General features: G+C 43.1%; 1 protein-coding gene and 1 pseudogene across 5 annotated transcripts in view; one reads left to right on the top strand and one right to left on the bottom strand.

The window, feature by feature from the left end:
- LOC147029454 (uncharacterized) overlaps nucleotides 1-19,570 on the top strand; it is a 134,697-nt gene that overhangs the window by 15,701 nt on the left and 99,426 nt on the right. For 4 of the 5 annotated variants that reach the window (XR_015055915.1, XR_015055914.1, XM_085872509.1 and 1 more), the window contains exon 2: nucleotides 9,840-9,920. The exons of the other annotated variant lie outside the window; for it this stretch is intronic. Coding sequence is in view for 2 of the 4 variants with exons in the window: in XM_085872509.1 (XP_085728635.1) it covers nucleotides 9,840-9,920 (81 nt within the window). In the remaining 2 variants the exon portion in view is untranslated. The remainder of the gene's footprint in view (nucleotides 1-9,839; nucleotides 9,921-19,570) is intronic. 5 annotated transcript variants of the gene reach the window in all.
- On the bottom strand, nucleotides 16,891-18,726 carry LOC147029456 (uncharacterized; annotated as a pseudogene).

Here is a 19,570-nt window from a genome sequence, read left to right as displayed (position 1 = left end):
GATTGTGAGAAGTCCTCACACAGCAAAAAGACATAAATAATTATCGCCCTCTTGATCACACATTACCAAAAGTTCTGGCCTTTTCACTTTAAGACCAATTGGTCGTCCTTTTTGTCAAAAATTGTTGTATTGGTCACTTTGGCCTCAATTTGCGGCCACAAACTGGCCTCTGAGGCTGCAGCCTCATAGTCCATTTTACTCCCCACACAAGGGGGTATCTGTATCCCGAGTATGGAGTTTGTAGCTTTAAAGATGTGGCTGTGCATAAGAAACAGATCCACCAAGGGAGGGAGGGATATGGAGGGAGAGGGGGGGGAGGGAGAGGGAGAGAGAGGGAGAGAAAAGGATAGAGAGGGAGAGAGAGTGAGAGGGAGGGAAAGGGAGGGAGAGGGAGAGGGAGGGAGATGGAGACAGAGAGAGACAGAGAGAGACAGAGAGAGACAGAGAGATACAGAGAGAGACAGAGAGAGACAGAGAGAGACAGAGAGAGACAGAGAGAGACAGAGAGAGACAGAGAGAGACAGAGAGAGACAGAGAGAGACAGAGAGAGACAGAGAGAGACAGAGAGAGACAGAGAGAGAGAGAGACAGACAGACAGACAGACAGACAGACAGACAGACAGAGACAGAGACAGTGTTGGAGCGTGTAAGAGCGTGTGAGAGTGAGATACAGACAGACAGACATATTTGTGGATATATATATATATATATATATATATATATATATATATATATATATATATATATATATATATATATATCTTCTTCTTCTTCTTTCGGCTGCTCCCGTTAGGGGTCGCCACAACGGATCATCCGTATGATCCGCATAGTGATTTGGCACGTTTTACGCCAGATGCCCTTCCTGACGCAACCCTGGTCGCCTCTTACGACACACAGGGATATGGTACACCTATTTTAACCGGGTTATACACCGGCCCAGTACACTGGCACTCACTTCGCCGACCTCAGAAGGATGACCAGGCTGAGTCAACCCCCCTGGTGTATTGATTCAGTGGCCCAACGGGGCTTGAACTCAGGACCTTTTGGATCCCAAGCCGCTGCCCTAACCACTGCCCCAACACCAGGCTCATATATATATATATATATATATATATATATATATATATATATAAATATATATATATATATATATATATATATATATATATATATATATATATATATATATATATATATATATATATATATATATATATATATATATATATATATATATATATATATATATATGAAGATACCCCCGACCTACCCCCTGCACTCTCCCCCTCCCCTCGACACCCATCTCACACACACAAAATGACCATCCCATCTTCTAAGCAGTCATTTCCACAACAACACGAAAATCTCATTGTATGTCTTTGGCCCTCATGAAAGTCTTCACAAAATCTTAGCTTATTTTTAAAAAGGATGAGCATTGAAGGGTATCGTGGATAAGGACATGAAAATTTAACCTCACCATGTAGTCTTGGCAATATGTACTAGTGACTTGCAACAATGAATGGGTTCTGTTTCTTGCAGTCTGTATGGACACTAAGGTCCCCGTGGCATTCTGGAATGCCCAATTTCAGGGCTGAACCAGATGTAAACTTGTCCCATCAGTCATTAAAAAAAGAAATTCTACCCCCATTAAGTTTCCCCAAGTCCACCTCTTTCCAACTTTCCTGTTTTCCTTCCAGAGAGATTGATCACCAGATGGTGATCCTTCTCTGGGGTAGTTGACCTTGCCTTACTTCCTCCACTTCTTCTGGAAAGAGCACGGCAGGACTGATATAGTGCGCACATCCTTCTTATGACCCTGTGAATCGATGGTATCCATGGTATCCTGTGAATCGATGCACTAATAGCTGCACTCATTTGACATCGAGTGACGTCTTGCTCCAGCATTACAATTACCAACCAAGTTCCTGTTTATTTAAATCTCTTTGGGGTACTTTCAAGTGACAATCTTTCAAAACGTTGTAAAAATGGGCAGGTTATGGGTTTTATTGGATACAAACTGTATGCTCATGGAAGAGTAAGGAGACAGTTCAGGCAAAAAAGGAACACACTGACAGTGGGGTCGCAGTTCAATACAAGAAGTAATTAAGTGAGTGAGGAGAGAGGGCTGCAGCATACCTGCAAGTAAGAGGGTTGGATTAGGTAGAGTAAATGTGGGTAGAAAAGATCATGGACAGGGATGGGGGTTGACATATGATGGCAGAGTACCACCAAATTGAAGCCCTGGGGGGAAGAGTGGGATTGAAAACCATAAGGAAGCTAGTTCCAGAAATGGAAGACTATATAAACAAATAAATGGAGATGGGAATTAAGTCTGGATTTGGGGAGTTTATCCAAGGAGGAGTTTAGAGGAAAATGTGGGAATTCTGAAGGGGCAGGGGAGAGTCGGACGACTGAAAGAGCAATGGGAGCGAAGGAGAGGAACTAATGAAAGGATACAAAATTGTCTGAGATGTGAAAGCAACAGGACTTGTGCGTTGGCCTCATCACAGGATATGCCAATCATCTTGAGAGCTTTACGTTACTCAAAATCCAGAAATGACAAATGTGATTCTGGGGGTACCAGCCCAAAGTTGACGTCATTCCTCCATTGAGTTATGGATCGAGGCCTTGTAGGCTGTCAGTCATTCTGAATTTTCATGGAATGATGAAGGATATCCAGTCTGTGGCTGGTTTTGGAGGCCATCTTTGCCATTTGCTTATCTCAGATAACACGGCTGATGGTGAGATCTTTAAGTTCAGTCGACTGAACCTTTTCCAGTGGCTCACTGTGGGAATATTGTCGTGATCCCGCTCTTTAATATCTTCCAGCACGGAATACTGACGTTAATGTCCGAGCTTCAAGCAGTCCACGTGTGGGCAAAGAGAACAACAAAACACACCACTGTGTTTCAAATCGGCCTCTACGGTTAGGCATGATATTTTATTGGCTCGATCTCAAAAATGGCTGGTAACAGAATTGAATACTCAGCACAACAACCTGCCAGAACTCTTGGCAACAATAGAGTTCCAGAAACAGGTCGTACAACTCACAGCTCCACTCGAACCATATCCAGCAATAACGATCACACCCTTCCGGATTTACCTCATTCCGTTAGAGCTATCAACGATCAGCGCGACGGTGCTGTCGAGAGTCTTTAAAATCACTTGAAATCACATTAAAACATGCGCGTCGGAGCGCTCGATATATTTTTCCACTCGCGATCTTAGAGCCACGTCTGTCGCCAACAATGGAGCCCCAGCTCTCTCTGGCCCACCCACCACGTGCCGACCCGCCAACCAATCCCTGGGAGCCTGAAAAAGGTCACGTGACGTTGTGGGCGGGACACTAAATTTGGTGAGAACATGGTTTTTCTCACAGTCCTCCCCACCTAAAGTAAAAACCTGTCGGATAGACGGCATTTTGAAACCAGTTATTGTACTAGTTGCAAATCACAGGGCAATATGATGGCGGTGATCGTTAACATTCTTGTACAATTAACAATGTTCATCCACAACACAATATTAAACACTTTACACCACGTTAATATCTACCCCACCTTATTTACCCATCGCCCGCACCACAATAGAGAGACAAAGGTAACAAACTTAAGTTGGGGAGAGCGTTTACAGGAGGAAAAACGGACCGAGGAGCAAGGCTCCTTCGGGAGGAACAAAGGGGCCCAAAACCGGTATCCCCTCTCCACCTGTGGGCTTAACTTAACTTTGGTGCTCCTTGTCTATTGATGGCGACTAAGGAGGTCAGCTAGTCTGTTCTCCACTCCTTTCACGTGTTTGACTGTGAGGTCGTATTCTGAGAGGAGAAGCGCCCAGCGCAGAATACACTGGTTGGAGGTTTTGGCTTGGCTGAGCCAACCGAGCGGTGGTGGTCGCTGTAGATGGTGATGGGTCCATGGCCAATGTAGACAGTGAATACCTGGATTGCCGCCATGATAGCGAGGAGCTCCTTCTCCACGGTACTGAAGTTCGGCTCCCTGGGCAACAGCTTGCGAGAGTAGTAGATAAGGGGTTTCGCAACATCATTCTCGTTTTGTGTGAACACGGCTGAGATCCCGAGATCGGATGCATCGGTGAAAATTTGGAATGGCAAGGAGAAATCAGGGGCCCTTAGAACCGGTCGGCTGGCAAGGCTTCCTTTCAGCGCATCGAATGCCGCATCACACTCTGGGGTCCACAGAAGAGATATGGATCCTCTCTTACTGCCACGGAGAAGGTTGGTCAAGGGAGCAGCGATTTATGAGAACCGCGGAATGATCCACCGGTAGAAACCAGTAACTCCCAAGAATCGTCTGAGAGCCTTTTTGGTGGCGGGCGGTGGAAAATCCACTAGGGTTTCCACTTTGGCTTTGACCGGAGCCAATTGCCCACTGCCCACTTCATAACCGAGGTACTTCACTCGGCCTTGCCCCACATTTCATTTGGCGGCGTTGAGAGTCACGTTATGCTCCGATAGTCATGAAAAGACGGCCTGGAGGTGCTTAACGTGGTCTTCCCACGTATGGGAAAACACCGCGATGTCGTCGATGTAGGCCACAGCGAATTCTTCGAGCCCAGCGAGAATCCGGTGAATGGCTCGCTGGCAGGTGGCCGGGCCGCCCCTGACTCCAAACGGCATAACCGTGAACTCAAAGTGGCCAAAAGACGCACAGAAGGCACTGACCTCACACGCCCGATCGGTGAGCTGGATCTGCCAGTAGCCTTTCATGGCATCAAGGACAGAGATGAACCTCGTGGTCCCTAGACAATCAACCAGGTCGTCAAGACAGGGTGGCGGGTACGAATCCCCGTTTGATACGCTATTGAGGCGACGGTAATCGACGCAAGGCCGCCAAATGGCGTCTGCCTTCTTGACTAAAATGAGTGGAGAGGCCCACTCGCTGTTGCTGGGTCGACAGACACCCAAATCCAACATCTTGGAGACTTCTTGTCTCATGACGTCAGTTTTCTCCAGGGACACATGGTAGAATGATTGGTGTATGGACGGGTGATCACCGGTGTCGATGTTATGGAGAACACCTCTCATGGTTCCAATCCCGCCGGAGAACAGACTAGGATCGCCCTGAAACAGCACCTGCATATCCCTCTTCTGTGGTTGAGTCAAAGGCTCCAACTGCGGCAACTGATCTTTCGTGGGTCTTTGATCCACCCAATATTGGGTTGGGTCAAAGGACACCTCAAGGGGAGTTGGAGTGAAATACTCCGGGAGGCATCCTGCATTGCCTCCGTCACCTAGGCGGTCGCTGCTGTGCTCAGCGGCACCTAGTAGAGCGACCGTATGCGGTCGCCCCGCCCACGGCTTCAACGCGTTGACATGGGTGATCCGTTTTTTTATCCGCTAGTCTGGCATGTCCACCACGTAAGTATGGCTCCTGACTTTCTCACGGATGAGTTAAGGCCCCTCATAAGAGGTTACCATGGGCCTTCCGGCATGTGGCAGATGGACCAAAACCGGATCGCCAGCTTTGAAAGTCACCACCTTCGCCTTCTTGTCGTAACGGAGCTTTCGCTCTACTGCTTGATCCATCAGGCTGATACCGGCCGCTTTTAAGGCATCGTGTATCCTCGAGCCAGTCTCGTGGATGTGGTCCGGTATGGAACGTTCTGTGGATGGTGGGGATTCTACCCAACGTTCAAACAGGAGGTGCAAGGGCCCTCTGGGGTCTCTACCATACAGCAAGAAAAAAGGAGTCGTTATCTATCTCTCGAAGGAGAAGTGAATTATTGCAGAATTTTTTCTCTAAGGTTCATTTGGCTGCATCTGGATGGGTTTGAGGGTAGTGGGGTAGCGGCTGAAACCCGAATCCTATCCAGGCTCCTCCTGATGACTCCATCATCGCTCTTTACTTCCTCGGGTTCCTTGTCGGTCTTCTGTTTGATTTAGTATAGTGGTTCTTAACCTTTTTACCACCACACCCCCCTCTAGTAGGTGGTCCTTGCCTCCACACCTCCCCCCATATCTTCGACCAAATGATTAAAAATCCCTCCTGAATTAATAGGAAAAACTGAAAAAAAAATGCATGGTATTAGTCTTTTTATTGAACAAAGAATTCTGTCTAAGCAACACTCATACACACAGCATATTTAATGAAATACTTGATATTGCTTCTTAGCTACCAGATCTTGAATGCGTGGTCGAATGCCAGAGAGAACACAACGCAAGTCCCCTTCAACGTTCATCTTGTTTCTGTACTTGGTCTTGACAGCAACGAGCGTGGAAAATGCAGTTTCACAAAGATACGTTTATCCAAACATTGTCAGAATCTGAAGAGCTTGATGTGAGATCAAAGGGTAAACAGGAAGGTACGTGACCCAGAACGTTTCTCGATCCAGTTTTTTGAACTCTTCTTCAGTCGAGGAGTTGAACTTTAACTCAAGAAACTCCTCTTGCACTTCGTCTGAAATATATCAGCTACTTCACATTGAAATGGGTTCCTAATGAATTTCCAGGCTTTGCGCTTCTCATCTATATCCGGAAAGTATCTGATGAATTCTGCTTTCAATTCAGTCAGATGAGTAATTATTTGTTTCTTTAACTCAGAATCAAGGTAATTGTGAATGAGAGCAGAATCTAAATTAGCAAAACTGGCTGTATTTCCATCCTGAATTCGACATTTCCAGAGGTAGAGTTTGGCCATGAAAGCTCGAATGACGTCATGGTGCATGATGATGTTGATGTTTTTCCCTTGGAATTTGAGGTTGATGGCTTCAAAGATGTCCACCAGGTAAGCTCGAGGTAGCAAAATCCTTCAGACTGGAACTTGTCTTGGAGATCTGCTTTCTGCTGCAAATCCAGAAATGTTGCCACTTCTTTCCGTAGTTCATAAAGCCGTCAAAGCATGTTTCCCTTCGAAAGCCATTGCACGTTTGTGTGGAAAAGCAAGGCTTGATGTTCAGAATCCACATCCACACACAGCTGTTTGAAGAGCCGACTGTTTAAGGCTCCAGCTTTGATGAAGTTGACTTCCTTGACAGCCAGGTTCATGACATCCCTCATTTCAGCAGGTAGAGTTCTGGATGCTAAGGCTTCACGATGAAGGATGCAGTGCATACCTATAGCAGATGGACTTTTTTCTTTCACTCTTGCTATGAAACCAGATTGCAAACCAAGCATGGCCGGAGCTCAATCAGTACACACCCATACCAGCGAGTCCCACGAAAGTTGATTTTCCTGGAAGAAGTTTGATACCACTTGAAAAATATCTGTTGCTGTTGTATAACTTTCCATGGGATAGCAGAAGAGCATTTCCTCGTTTACACTATTGCCTGACACGAAACAAGCATACATCAGTAGCTGAGAACACTGAGCAACATCAGTCATTTCGCCCAACTGGATGGCAAATACAGGAGAAGCCCTTACTTGGTTGAGAACTTGATCTTTGATGTCTTGAAACATTTAATTGATCCTTCCCTTGACGGTATCGTTTGATAGAGAGATTTGTGAAAGCTTGTTTGCACTATCCTTCCCTAGAACGAGCTCTGCTGCACACAGTACACTTGGTTTTATGAGAGTCTCTCCGATGTTCTGTCTCTTTTTGCTCTTTGCAATCAACATGGCGATCTCATAGGAAGCCTCAACAACTTTTGATGTCTGTTGCCGAAATGCTCCACTGCTGTCTATCTTAGCTTGCTTCAAGGACTGCCTTTTTGATTCGCAGAATGCCTTGGGTTTGGCAGCTCGAGCAGGATGCATTGTCTTCAAGCGGCGTTCCAAGCGTGTGGGCCGCATGCCATCATTGCTCAATCTTGTAGCATATTATGCATTGGGGTACCTGTTTGTCACCCTTTTGGAGGGAAACAAATCCAAATCGAATATATTCGCCAAGACACTTCTGCTTTTTTGCACTCATTGCGAATGATTTAGTTTGAAATGGGTACTGCAAATCTGTGAAAATTTTATTTTTAAATATTTAAAATTAAAATAAAATATCAATTTTAATATTAAATTTAAATAAATGTTGAATTTTAAAATTAATTTTAATACAGAAAATGGTAGGCCTAGTAGCGAATAGAAAATGAAAATGATTAAGGGTGGTACTTTTGTTTTTTTATGTTCATCAGGATATTATGCAAACACTTGTTAAGAAAATTCCAAAAATAATTAGAGAAATTCCTACTTTTTTCTCCGGGCTCATGCCCCTCTGGAAATTACTCACGCCCCCCCCCCCCCCCAGATTAAGAGCCAATGATTTAGGAGTACTCGGGCAAAATGCTGCGCCATCTCGACCAATGTAATTTGCCATGCATTCTCAAGGTGGAGTAACAGCGAAATACAGACAAAAATGGCGGCGTCTAGTGATTCAACGAGAGCTAACTTCATCCAAAATAGCTGTTTGGTTTGAAAGTGCATCTTCTTTTCTCAGATTGTTCCAACATCGCCAATTTCTCCAAGAAGAGATGGCAGAAGGTTCAGCTCTGCTCTGTTCCGTTTCATCCATCGGCTTCGTATTGTTGCCACCTTTCTGAACCCAACAATTTTATTTGATCATTACAGTGTTTCTGCCCTTCATCCCTCTCCTCTTTTTTCTGGTTGTTCATTCCTTTAATGTTTGTCCGTCAGTTCTACCTTTCTCTTCCATGAGCCTCACTCTCACGAAGAAAAAAAATGAAAGAAAACCACCACGAGCTTTTCGATGATGGTCAAAGGGAGCTTAAATCCTGTACATACCTGTGTGCTGATGAGCACAGTGGATTGAGGGTTATGCTACACATCTTCTAATTAACAAAACAGACTTGGTGGTGCAATGGTTGAGTATGTTCCGAGTCTCGGAGGTCGGTAGTTAACACCCTCCCTGAGTCATATCAAAGACTTAAAAACTCTCGAGTACATGCTGCTCCCTTGCTTGATGCTCAGCATCATAGTGCAGACTTGATTGGCCCAATGGCCTCCTCGTGTGTTGGAGTTCCTTGAAAGTAAAGCCACTGTAATGTATTATTCTGTACACCTCTTGCAGTGGTTGAAGTCCGTTGAATTTTCTGCTGTGATTGTAGGTGGTGATTGTGCTGTTTAATTCAATTTCGGAACAATGGGAGGTGTATTATGAGTAATAAAGGTTTATTTTAGAGTAAGGTGGGGCAAGATGGCCCTGCCTGATCCCCAACCTCTATATGTACTGTACATACATCTTCATCGGTCCTTTTGTTCAGTGCAATGAACATTTTCCAATAGCCGCCATGACCCAGAGAGCCTTCTGATGAAGATATTAACGAGACTGAAGATACAGGAACATACAACCAGGACTGAGGATATTGATACGGAGGGGGTGGGGGCGCTGGTGGGGGCCGTAGGCATCTTTACCCACCTCGCTCTGAACCTCATTCATTTTGTTAACAAATGTCCAGAATGATAAGTATTGTTTTTTTTTTCCCCTCTTTCAATCATATGATGTGCATCTGATTACTCTGGATTGAATTCAGTTAATACCAGCAACACTTTTGCAATCAATACATTGTGAATTGTAATGATTTTGATTTTTCAGAAAAGAGAAAGGAGCTCGTTTGTTATATATATATATATATATATATATATATATATATATATATATATATATATATATATATATATATATATATATATATATATATATATATATATATATGTTGGTTAATTTGCCAAATATGGTTGCAGTTGTGTAGGTTGAGAACACACCGTAGGCACTGTGTTAAGAAATGGGGGAAAGGGGTGGGGAGGTGCAGGAGGGTGGTGGGAGCTGCGGAAGGATCTGGACTCTGTGATGAGGCTCTCTGTGTCTATGCTTGGCCGCTGACAAAGAACCCGTTGCCTTTCCTCACATATTTTTTTATTCCTTTGTTTCTGTGTCACAGTGGTGGCTGCCAGCCATCTGCCACCATCTCCACCTCCATCGCCTCTAGCAGCACCACAGTCTGCATTTAAAGCTTCAGGAGGTAAGCTGATCATTATGGCATCACATTTGTTCGTGGCATTGTGTCGCACGAGGGGGGGAGTAGGGGGCAGCGGGTACATGTGAAGGAATTTTGAGATTGTCCATTTCTGTCCGAATGATCATATGCTGGATTCAAATTGATGTACATTGTTGGATGCCCTGTTTTCTTCCGCACACTCTTCCATTTGATCCTCGGTGCAGAAAAAAAGATGAGCTTGGCAAAAAGTACACGAGCAATGAGCAAGATGGGGATACTTGAGGCAGATATGATTGTCATGGAGAAATTGCTTTTTAAAAATTATTGAAACAATTTTGATTTCTGTTGCCTTGCATTTGGCAAAAGGATTAGCTCAACAGGGCAAATATCCTTCTCATCGACATCGAGGAAACATTGAAACAAGCAGATTGGGGATGTGGGCGTACCGCCGTCAATGATGACATCGATCGATTTGTAAACATGCAGGTTTTCCTGGAGACAAGGGAATAGGCCTTTGGTCATTGTTTGGACCCTGCAAACATGCGACCCGATGGATAGTAAACCGCTTGATAATAATGGGCATTCAGAGAAACCATGTCCTCAACTTGCAAGCAAAAGAGCCGCTTAGTGCAAAGAGAGTGTGTATTTGACTTATCCTGTCGTTGTGGATTAAAACAACATTTCTGAAGGTTTCATACCTGATGTTTTTTTTAGACAATTTGACTGAATGTATTTATTTCCTCAATGGGCCGAATCCAACTGGCAATGACCATTGTCTTGGTGAGATTTACCCGCCATTGTCTTGGTGTCCAATTGTCCATCTGCTTCATTATAAAGCCATCTTCACTTGATTCTTATGGCTGCAAGGCTGCCATTTGGCAAGTGTGAGAAAAATAAAATCTTACCTCATTACTGTTCATGAGAGGTTGTCTCCTGAGAGGTACGCGCACACCCCCTCTCGGCTGCATAGCACGGGTTAAAATCTCAGCCTACCTATAAACTACCATCCTGGTTTTCACAGGCAGGGTGATGCATCCCTCGGATGGATGTTAAACGAGCACGTCGCATCTGCTGGCATTGGTTGGTGGACGTTAAAAGATCCCACGGTGTTCTTGGTAAAATGTAGGTGAGCCATCGCTGACACTGAACAAATTTCAAATTCCTGCCCTAACAGACAGGGGGCGTTGCATCAGCGGCACAACCACGTCTTCAGCCAGTGAGGCTACTCCGTAGGCTCGTGCTACATACAAAGGAAGAGCAAGAAGAAGAAGAGGCAGAAGAAGATTGCATTGATGTCACAGAGCTTGATGCAAAGCATATTTTTATCCGTCGTTTTCAAATTCGCTGTAAGATTGTTTCCTGGCTATGGTTCACCTCCTTGAGGGTCCTGAGGTTTGTTTAGCAGATTTGGAGTAGAATCAGGAAGGATTAATTTATTTTCTGTGGATCAGCGAAACGATGCTGTCGCTGACCTCAATAGTGCTAAATTTGTAAATACAGATCAATTAAACATGATTTAACAAGGACTTCAGATAGCACCAAGCTTCACACTATATATAGCGGAATGGAAAGAGCTGTGAGTCTATTAGTCCAGTCGTTGTAGCAAATTTGAGGGGGTAACCCATCACTAATTGCAAAAGAATTGTTTCCACTGCAGTTCATTTCAGTAAGACCCCCTAATCACCATACTAAAAGTCCTAAAAAATCCTAGCATGGGAAAGTAGTGTAATTTGCATAATATGAAAATTAGCTTCCACCACAACAGAAAATTCATATTTTCACTATAACTTTGCATCTAAGTACCCAATTGAAGCAAATCAAGTGACCAAACCCATGTTTTGAAGGTCAGTGAACATGATAGGCACATTTGCAAATTAATATTTTTGAATATAATTTGCATATTATGCAAATTAGCTTCTGCCACAAGAGAAAATCCATATTTTCACTACAACTTTGCATCTAAGTACTATATCCGATTGAACTGTAACCCTAACCCTAACTTGTATTGTTTCTGCTCTGTTATTTCATGAATTGCAGATAGCTATGGCTGAGTGTGTCTTCTGCGAGAAGAGTTTAGAAGATGGTCAGGATACTGCAATCCTACAAGAAAAGGGGAGCGAGAGTATCAACAGGAATGGAGAGCAGCAAGGAAGTAGTATAAGAACTCATAAAGGTCAGCGAGTACACACAGAATGCCGACGGGTTTTCACTCATCCACAGACGATTGCAAAGGCGCAGGAAAAAAGTAACTGAACAAGATCAGCCCTCACCGTGTATCCTTCGTTCAGAAACGCCAATGTTCAGTTTGGACAAGCATTGTTTGTTTTGCGGTGAACCAGCTACTTACAATGAGAAAAAGCGTGATGGCGTGGATGTTTATCCTGTAAGAACCACATCATTCCAAAATATTGTCTTACATTCATGTGCACAAAGGAAAGATTAATGGTCTATGTTAGTTTCAGGCAGAATTGCATTTGCTCATGACCTAATCGCAGCCGATGCAGTTTACCATCAAAGCTGTAATGTCAACTTCACGACTGGGAAGCAGGTTCCACAGCAACATTCCTCTGGACTAGGTAGTGTTGCAAAGAAACAAAGGCTTGGGAGACCCAAAGAAGCAGAAAGATATGAAGCATTCCTGTTGGTTGCAAAGTACCTGGAGGAAAATGATGATGAACAGATTACAATAACAGACATGATTGAGAAAATGGAGACAGGTCTTTTGGGTTCAGAGGTTGCAGCTTATGGCTTTACACATCGGAAGAATAAACTCATGGAACATTTTGGTGACAATATCATCATAACCGAGTTGAATGGGAAGCCAAATGTTGTAACTTTTAGACAAACAGCAGCAAATATTCTCCATGGCTTTTACAAGGAACAGAAGAAAGAGGACCCCAATATTGAGAAAATACGAATGATAAACACAGTTGCCAAGCTTATCAAGAGTGACATAAAGGCAGTTGACTCTTCTAATGATGTATATCCAACCAGAGAACAGATGTCATCAACAGAAACAGTTGTGCAGTTCATTCCACAGTCAATACTGATGTTGATGCAAGGTTTGTGGTTGGCAAAAACACTGATCTGAAGGTAACATCAGTTGGACAAGCTATAATGCAAGCAACAAAGCCAAGAGTCATTCTAGCCCCATTGCAATTTGGACGAGCAACTGAAATGCATCATCAGTTTTCATCACGGTTCATCGTAGATTCTCTTCATAAACACGGCTTCAGTTGTTCCTATTCTGAAGTGCAGAAGTTCGAGAAAAGTGCTGCTCTTACACAAGGGGCAGAGTTGCCAGAGCCTGGATCTGGAGAATTCATTCAGCATGTTGGTGACAATGTTGATCACAATATAAGAACTCTTGATGGCTTTGGAACATTCCATGGAATGGGACTTATTTCCACTTTCACACCAGGAAAGCTGCTTCATAAACCTGTCCCTCGAGTATCAGTGACAATGGATGACATCGTAAAAGTGGGAAGGATCAACATCAAAACTTTCAAATCTCAGCACACAGGACGTAATCCATTGACATACAAAGAACTACAGGCAATGGAAGTGCACGATCCAACGTATCACATCGATCTTCTGTTGGAAGTGGCATTTGTCCTTCGTCCTAAGAGGCCAGTATGGTCAGGTATGATGCAGACACATCTCCCCGCTGCACCAGTGAAATTGACCAAGATATTCAGGTGTAACTGCAAGACCGGGTGTCGCACCAGCAGATGCACCTGTAAGCGCATTCCCATTGACTGTACATGGATGTGTGGGGTGTGTAAAGGTGTAAGTTGCGCTAATTCATCTCGGGTGGAGATAGATGACAGCAGTGATACTGATTGATATGTTACCTGAAAATTCATTGAGAACACTAACCACATTACTGATTAGCAGTGAAAACCTGTGTTAAATGTATCATCATCTTGATTGGGTGTCACCACTTTAAGTATTTCAGGTGTTGCTTGTTGCTGCTTTAGTTAATTTTTCATACTTGCTTTTATATGACTTTATTGTTTGTATCAGGCACATGGATGCAAAGTTATGTGCCATTTTTGAGTTTCTCTAATTGCTAAAAGCTAATATGCATATTTTATGCAAGTTATATTCATAATATGGGTTTGGATACTTGTTCCTTATGTGGAAAATAATAGTGAAAATTAGAAATTTCTCTAATTCCTGAAACTAATTTGCATAATATGCAAATTATATTCAAAATATTCATTTGCAAATGTGCCTATCATCTTCATTGACCTTGAAAACATGGGTTTGGACACTTTATTTGCTTCAATTGGATACTTAGATGCAAAGTTATAGCGAAAACATGAATTTTCTCTCATGGCGGAAGCTAATTTTCATATTATGCAAATTGCATACTTTCCCATGCTAGGATTTTTTAGGACTTTTAGTATGGTGATTAGAGGGTCTTACTGAAATGCACTGCAGTGGAAATGATTCTTTTGCAATTAGTGGTGGGTGAAAATACTAATTTGACTGGACTATATGTATTGCCAGATTGATGAAAATTATTTCAGAGAATGGACAAAACATTCTCGAGGTTGATATGAAATCCTTCCTTTTCTCCAACAACTTCATCTCAGATCACCAATTTAGTTTCAGACGAGGTCACTCCACCTTGGACATGCTGCATGCTTATACTTACCCAACAATGGATCCATCCATCCATCCATCCATCAGGTCCACACTCTGTGCAGAGCGTTGGTGCTGCCTAAGCAGTCTCCTTGGCTATTGGGTACAATCTTGGACGGGTCGCCACTTCGACACAGGATACCAGCAAGCTGGCTCTCATTTTGCCAACCTTGGAAGGATGACAAGCAGAGTCAACCCCACCTGGTATTAATTCAACGGTAAGGTGGGATTTGAACTCAGGATCCTCGGATCCCAAGCCTACCACCCTAACCATTTTGCCAACACCAGGTATAACAATGGATGGAGGACCTCAATCTCAGAACTGGTCACATCTCATGCCTTCAATGCAGTTTATTATCCTGCCTTACTCACCAAACTCTCTGCCTCTGGTATCCAAGACCAACTCCACATATGGCTTGCTGACTTCCCCTGCTCTCTTAGCCAATGTGTGGCACTCAATGGAATCCTTTCATCTCCTCTCCCTGTGAAGGCTGGAGTGCCCCAGGACAGTGTTCTGGGCCCAGTCCTATTCCTAATCTTCATCAGTGATCTCTTTGACTCTCTTAAATATCCTCCTTATCCATTTGATGATGACTCCACCTTCTGCCATGACATCCCTCATCCTCTAGATCGGCAGGCTACAGCCTCTTCCCTCTCTTCTGACCTTGAAAAAAAAAATCACAAGATGTTCAAAACACCTTGAATATATATTTCAACCCTGACAACTCTAACTCTCTCATGATCTCTCTCTGAAAGGACCTTCTGGCAAACCCTCCTATCTACTTTCCCAACAATCCTCTTGAGGAAGTTCATTCATTCAAACTATTGGGTCTTGCTATCAGCCATGATCTTTCATGGGCAAACCACATTTCAAAGTTGTCCTCCAAAGCAAGTCACCAACTCGGCATCCTCCAACAGACAGAGTCCTTTGTTGGCACACCTGAACTCCCATCCACCTACAAGACCTTCATCCGCAGCTTGATGGAGTAGTGCCCCCCCCCCTTTGAGCTAGCTCTCTGCCTCACATCTTGCTCAGCTTGACACTGTGGAAACCAAGGCCTTCAAAAAATTTTTGAATCTCCTACCATTAAGCCATTAAGCTGACTCTATGGGCTTATCACTTCGCTATCACAGACAGGTCGGTGGTCTCTTTGTCTTCTTTTGCCTCCTTTCTCGGCTTGCACCCTCTGCTCTCTCTGTGCTTTGTCCCCCCCCCCCAAGGTTTCTGCAGGGCTCACATGGTGCACCATCAACCCCCTTTTGGTGAAACGACCTAAATATAGGATCACTGCTCACCTCCACTCTTTCTTTCCTATTTTTCCCACCTGTGGAATAAACTTCCACATCCTCTTTCATCTATTTCTTCCATCCAGATCTTCAAGTCAGTTGTTCACCACCATCTCAGATTGTCCCCAATCCAAAGCCATGGTCCTTTCTTCCCTCGTTGACCCCACCCACATCTCTCATTCCAATTTTTCAGTTTGCCCTCCTTGGAGTTTCCTTCTGTATCCATCTTGTCCAACCCATGCACGTGTATTTTGCATTCTGTTCTTGTCTGTTATGTCCTGATCCATTCAATGTGCTAGCTCTTCCACGAGCCCCGACGATGTGTAGAAAAAAATAGCATTTTCTCATCTGTCTGACACAAATGACATCACCCGTCTAATTGCAATAAAATATTGTTAGTCCAGTCAAATTAGTATCTTCACCCACCACTAATCGCAAAAGAATCATTTCCACTGCAGTGCATTTCAGTAAGACCCTCGAATCACCATACTAAAAGTCCTAAAAAAATCCTGGCATGGGAAAGTAGTGCAATTTGCATAATATGAAAATTAGCTTCCGCCATGAGAGAAAAATTCATATTTTCGCTATGACTTTGCATCTAAGTATCCAATTTAAGCAAATCAAGTGTCCAAACCCATGTTTTGAAGGTCAATGAACATGATAGGCACATTTGCAAATTAATATTTTGAATATAATTTGCATATTATGCAAATTAGTTTCAGGAATTAGAGAAATTTCTAATTTTCACTATTATTTTCCACATAAGGAACAAGTATCTAAACCCATATTATGAATAGAACTTGCATAAAATATGCATATTTGCTTTTAGCAATTAGAGCAAAACAAAAATCTCAGATAACTTTGCATCCATGTGCCTGATACAAACAATAAAGTCATATAAAAGCAAGTATGAAAAATTAACTAAAGCAGCAACAAGCAATACTTGAAATACTTAAAGGGGTGACACCCAATCAAGATGATGAGATACATTTAACGCAGGTTTTCACTGCTAATCAGTAATGTGGTTAGTGTTCTTCATGAATTTTCTGGTAACATATCAATAAGTATCACTGCTATCATCTATCTCAATCCGAGATGAATTTGCGCAACTTACACCTTTACACACCCCACACATCCATGTACAGTCAATGGGAATGCGCTTACAGGTGCATCTGCTGGTGCTACATCCGGTGTTGCAGTTACACCTGAATATATTGGTCAACTTCTCTGGTGCAGCGGGGAGATGTGTCTGCATCATACCTGACCATACTGGCCTCTTAGGACGAAGGACAAATGCCACTTCCCACAGAAGATCGATGTGATACGTTGGATCGTGCACTTCCATTGCCTGTAGTTCTTTGTATGTCAATGGGTTACGTTCTGTGTGCTGAGATTTTAACGTTTTGATGTTGATCCTTCCCACTTTTATGATGTCATCCATTGTCACTGATACTTCAGGTTCAGGTTTACTAAGCAGCTTTCCTGGTGTGAAAGTGGAAATAATCCCCATTCCATGGAATGTTCCAAAGCCATCAAGAGTTTTTATTTTGTGATCAACATTGTCACCAACATGCTGAATGAACTCTCCAGATCCAGGCTCAGGCAACTCTGCCCCTTGTGTAAGAGCTGCACTTTCCTCGAACTTCTGCACTTCAGAATAGGAACAACTGTAGCCGTGTTTATGAAGAGAATCTACGATGAACCGTGATGAAAACTGATGATGCATTTCAGTTGCTCTTCCAAATTGCTTTGGGGCAAGAATGACTCTTGGCTTTGTTGCTTGCATTATAGCTTGTCCAACTGATGCTACCTTCAGATCAGTGTTTTTGCCAACGAACAAACCTTGCAACAACATCAGTATTGACTGTGGAATGAACTGCATAACTGTTTCTGTTGATGACATCTGTTCTCTGGTTGGATATACATCATTAGAAGAGTCAACTGCCTTTATGTCACTCTTGATAAGCTTTGCAACTGTGTTTATCATTCGTATTTTCTCAATATTGGGGTCCTCTTTCTTCTGTTCCTTGTAAAAGCCATGGAGAATATTTGCTGCTGTTCATCTAAAAGTTACAACATTTGGCTTCCCATTCAGCTCGGTTATTATGATATTGTCACCAAAATGTTCCATGAGTTTACTCTTCAGATGTGTAAAGCCATAAGCTGCAACCTCTGAACCCAAAAGACCTGTCTCCATTTTCTCAATCATGTCTGTTATTGTAATTTGTTCATCATCATTTTCCTCCAGGTACTTTGCAACCAACAGGAATGCTTCATATCTTTCTGCTTCTTTTGGTCTGCCAAGCCTTTGTTTCTTTGCAACACTACCTAGTCCAGAGGAATGTTGCTGTGGAACCTGCTTCCCAGTCCTGAAGTTGACATTACAGCTTTGATGGTAAACTGCATTGGCTGCGATTAGGTCATGAGCATATGCAATTCTGCCTGAAACTAACGTAGACCATTCATTTTTCCTATGTGCACATGAATGTAAGACAATATTTTGGAATGATGTGGTTCTTACAGGATAGACATCCACGCCATCACGCTTTTTCTCATTGTAGCTAGCTGGTTCACCGCAAAACAAACAGTGCTTGTCCAAACTGAACGTTGTCGTTTCTGAACGAAGGATACACGGTGAGGGCTGATCTTGTTCAGTTACTTTTTCCTGTGCCTTTGCAATCGTCTGTGGATGAGTGAAAACCCGTCGGCATTCTGTGTGTACTCGCTGACCTTTATGAGTTCTTATACTACTTCCTTGCTGCTCACTGGCCCTGTTGATACTCTCGCTCCCCTTTTTTCGAAGGATTGCAGTATCCTGACCATCTTCTAAACTCTTCTCGCAGAAAACACATTCAGCCATAGCTATCTGCAATTCATGAAATAACAGAGCAGAAACAATACAAGTTAGGGTTAGGGGTACGGTTCAATTGGATACAGTACTTAGATGCAAAGTTATAGTGAAAATATGGATTTTCTCTTATGGCAGAAGATCTTATCTTATGTAATTTTCATATTATGCAAATTACACTACTTTCCCATGCGAGGATTTTTTAGGACTTTTAGTATGGTGATTAGGGGGTCTTCCTGAAATGCACTGCAGTGGAAACAATTCTTTTGCAATTAGTGGTGGGTTACCCCCTCAAATTTGCTACATTGACTGGACTATGAGTACTGAAAGTAGGTAGCTATTTGAACACCGTGTTATTCTACAATTGGCATTGATGAAGCAAAACAATTACTCATATAGTGATTAATTAAGACATCCATCCATCCATTGGGACCATCCTCTGTACAGAGCATTGATCCTGCTTAAGCAGTCTCATGAGCTATTGGACACAATCCTGGATGGGTCGCCACTCCGACACAGTATACCAGCAAGCTTGCACTCATTTTGCCGACCTCAGGATGATGGGCAGAGTCAACCCCACCTGGTATTAATTCAACAGCTGAGGTGGGATTTGAACTCAGGATCTTAGGATCCCAAGCCCACCACCCGAACCATTAAGCGAACACCAGGCATATTCAGACATGTGGTGCCTTCAATCAGCGATACTATGTCATTGTAAAACGTATGCTGCGGCATTGTGTAAGGGGATTCCAGCAATCACTAGTTGTTATACCCAGAACTTTCCAGATATATTAGAGCGGCATCTGGTGAAGTTATAGACTATGGTAGGATCTTTTCTGTTATTAATTTGAAGAAAATATATTTTGAGTTGAGGCTAATGTGGCGTTCT

Source organism: Eptatretus burgeri, chromosome 3 (genome assembly GCF_056783735.1).
Source record: "Eptatretus burgeri isolate ZD-2024b chromosome 3, Ebu_testis_v1, whole genome shotgun sequence".
Lineage (NCBI taxonomy): Eukaryota > Metazoa > Chordata > Myxini > Myxiniformes > Myxinidae > Eptatretus > Eptatretus burgeri.
The sequence above is the reverse complement of the archived record's forward strand: the minus strand, read 5'-3'. Positions and strand labels throughout refer to the sequence as shown.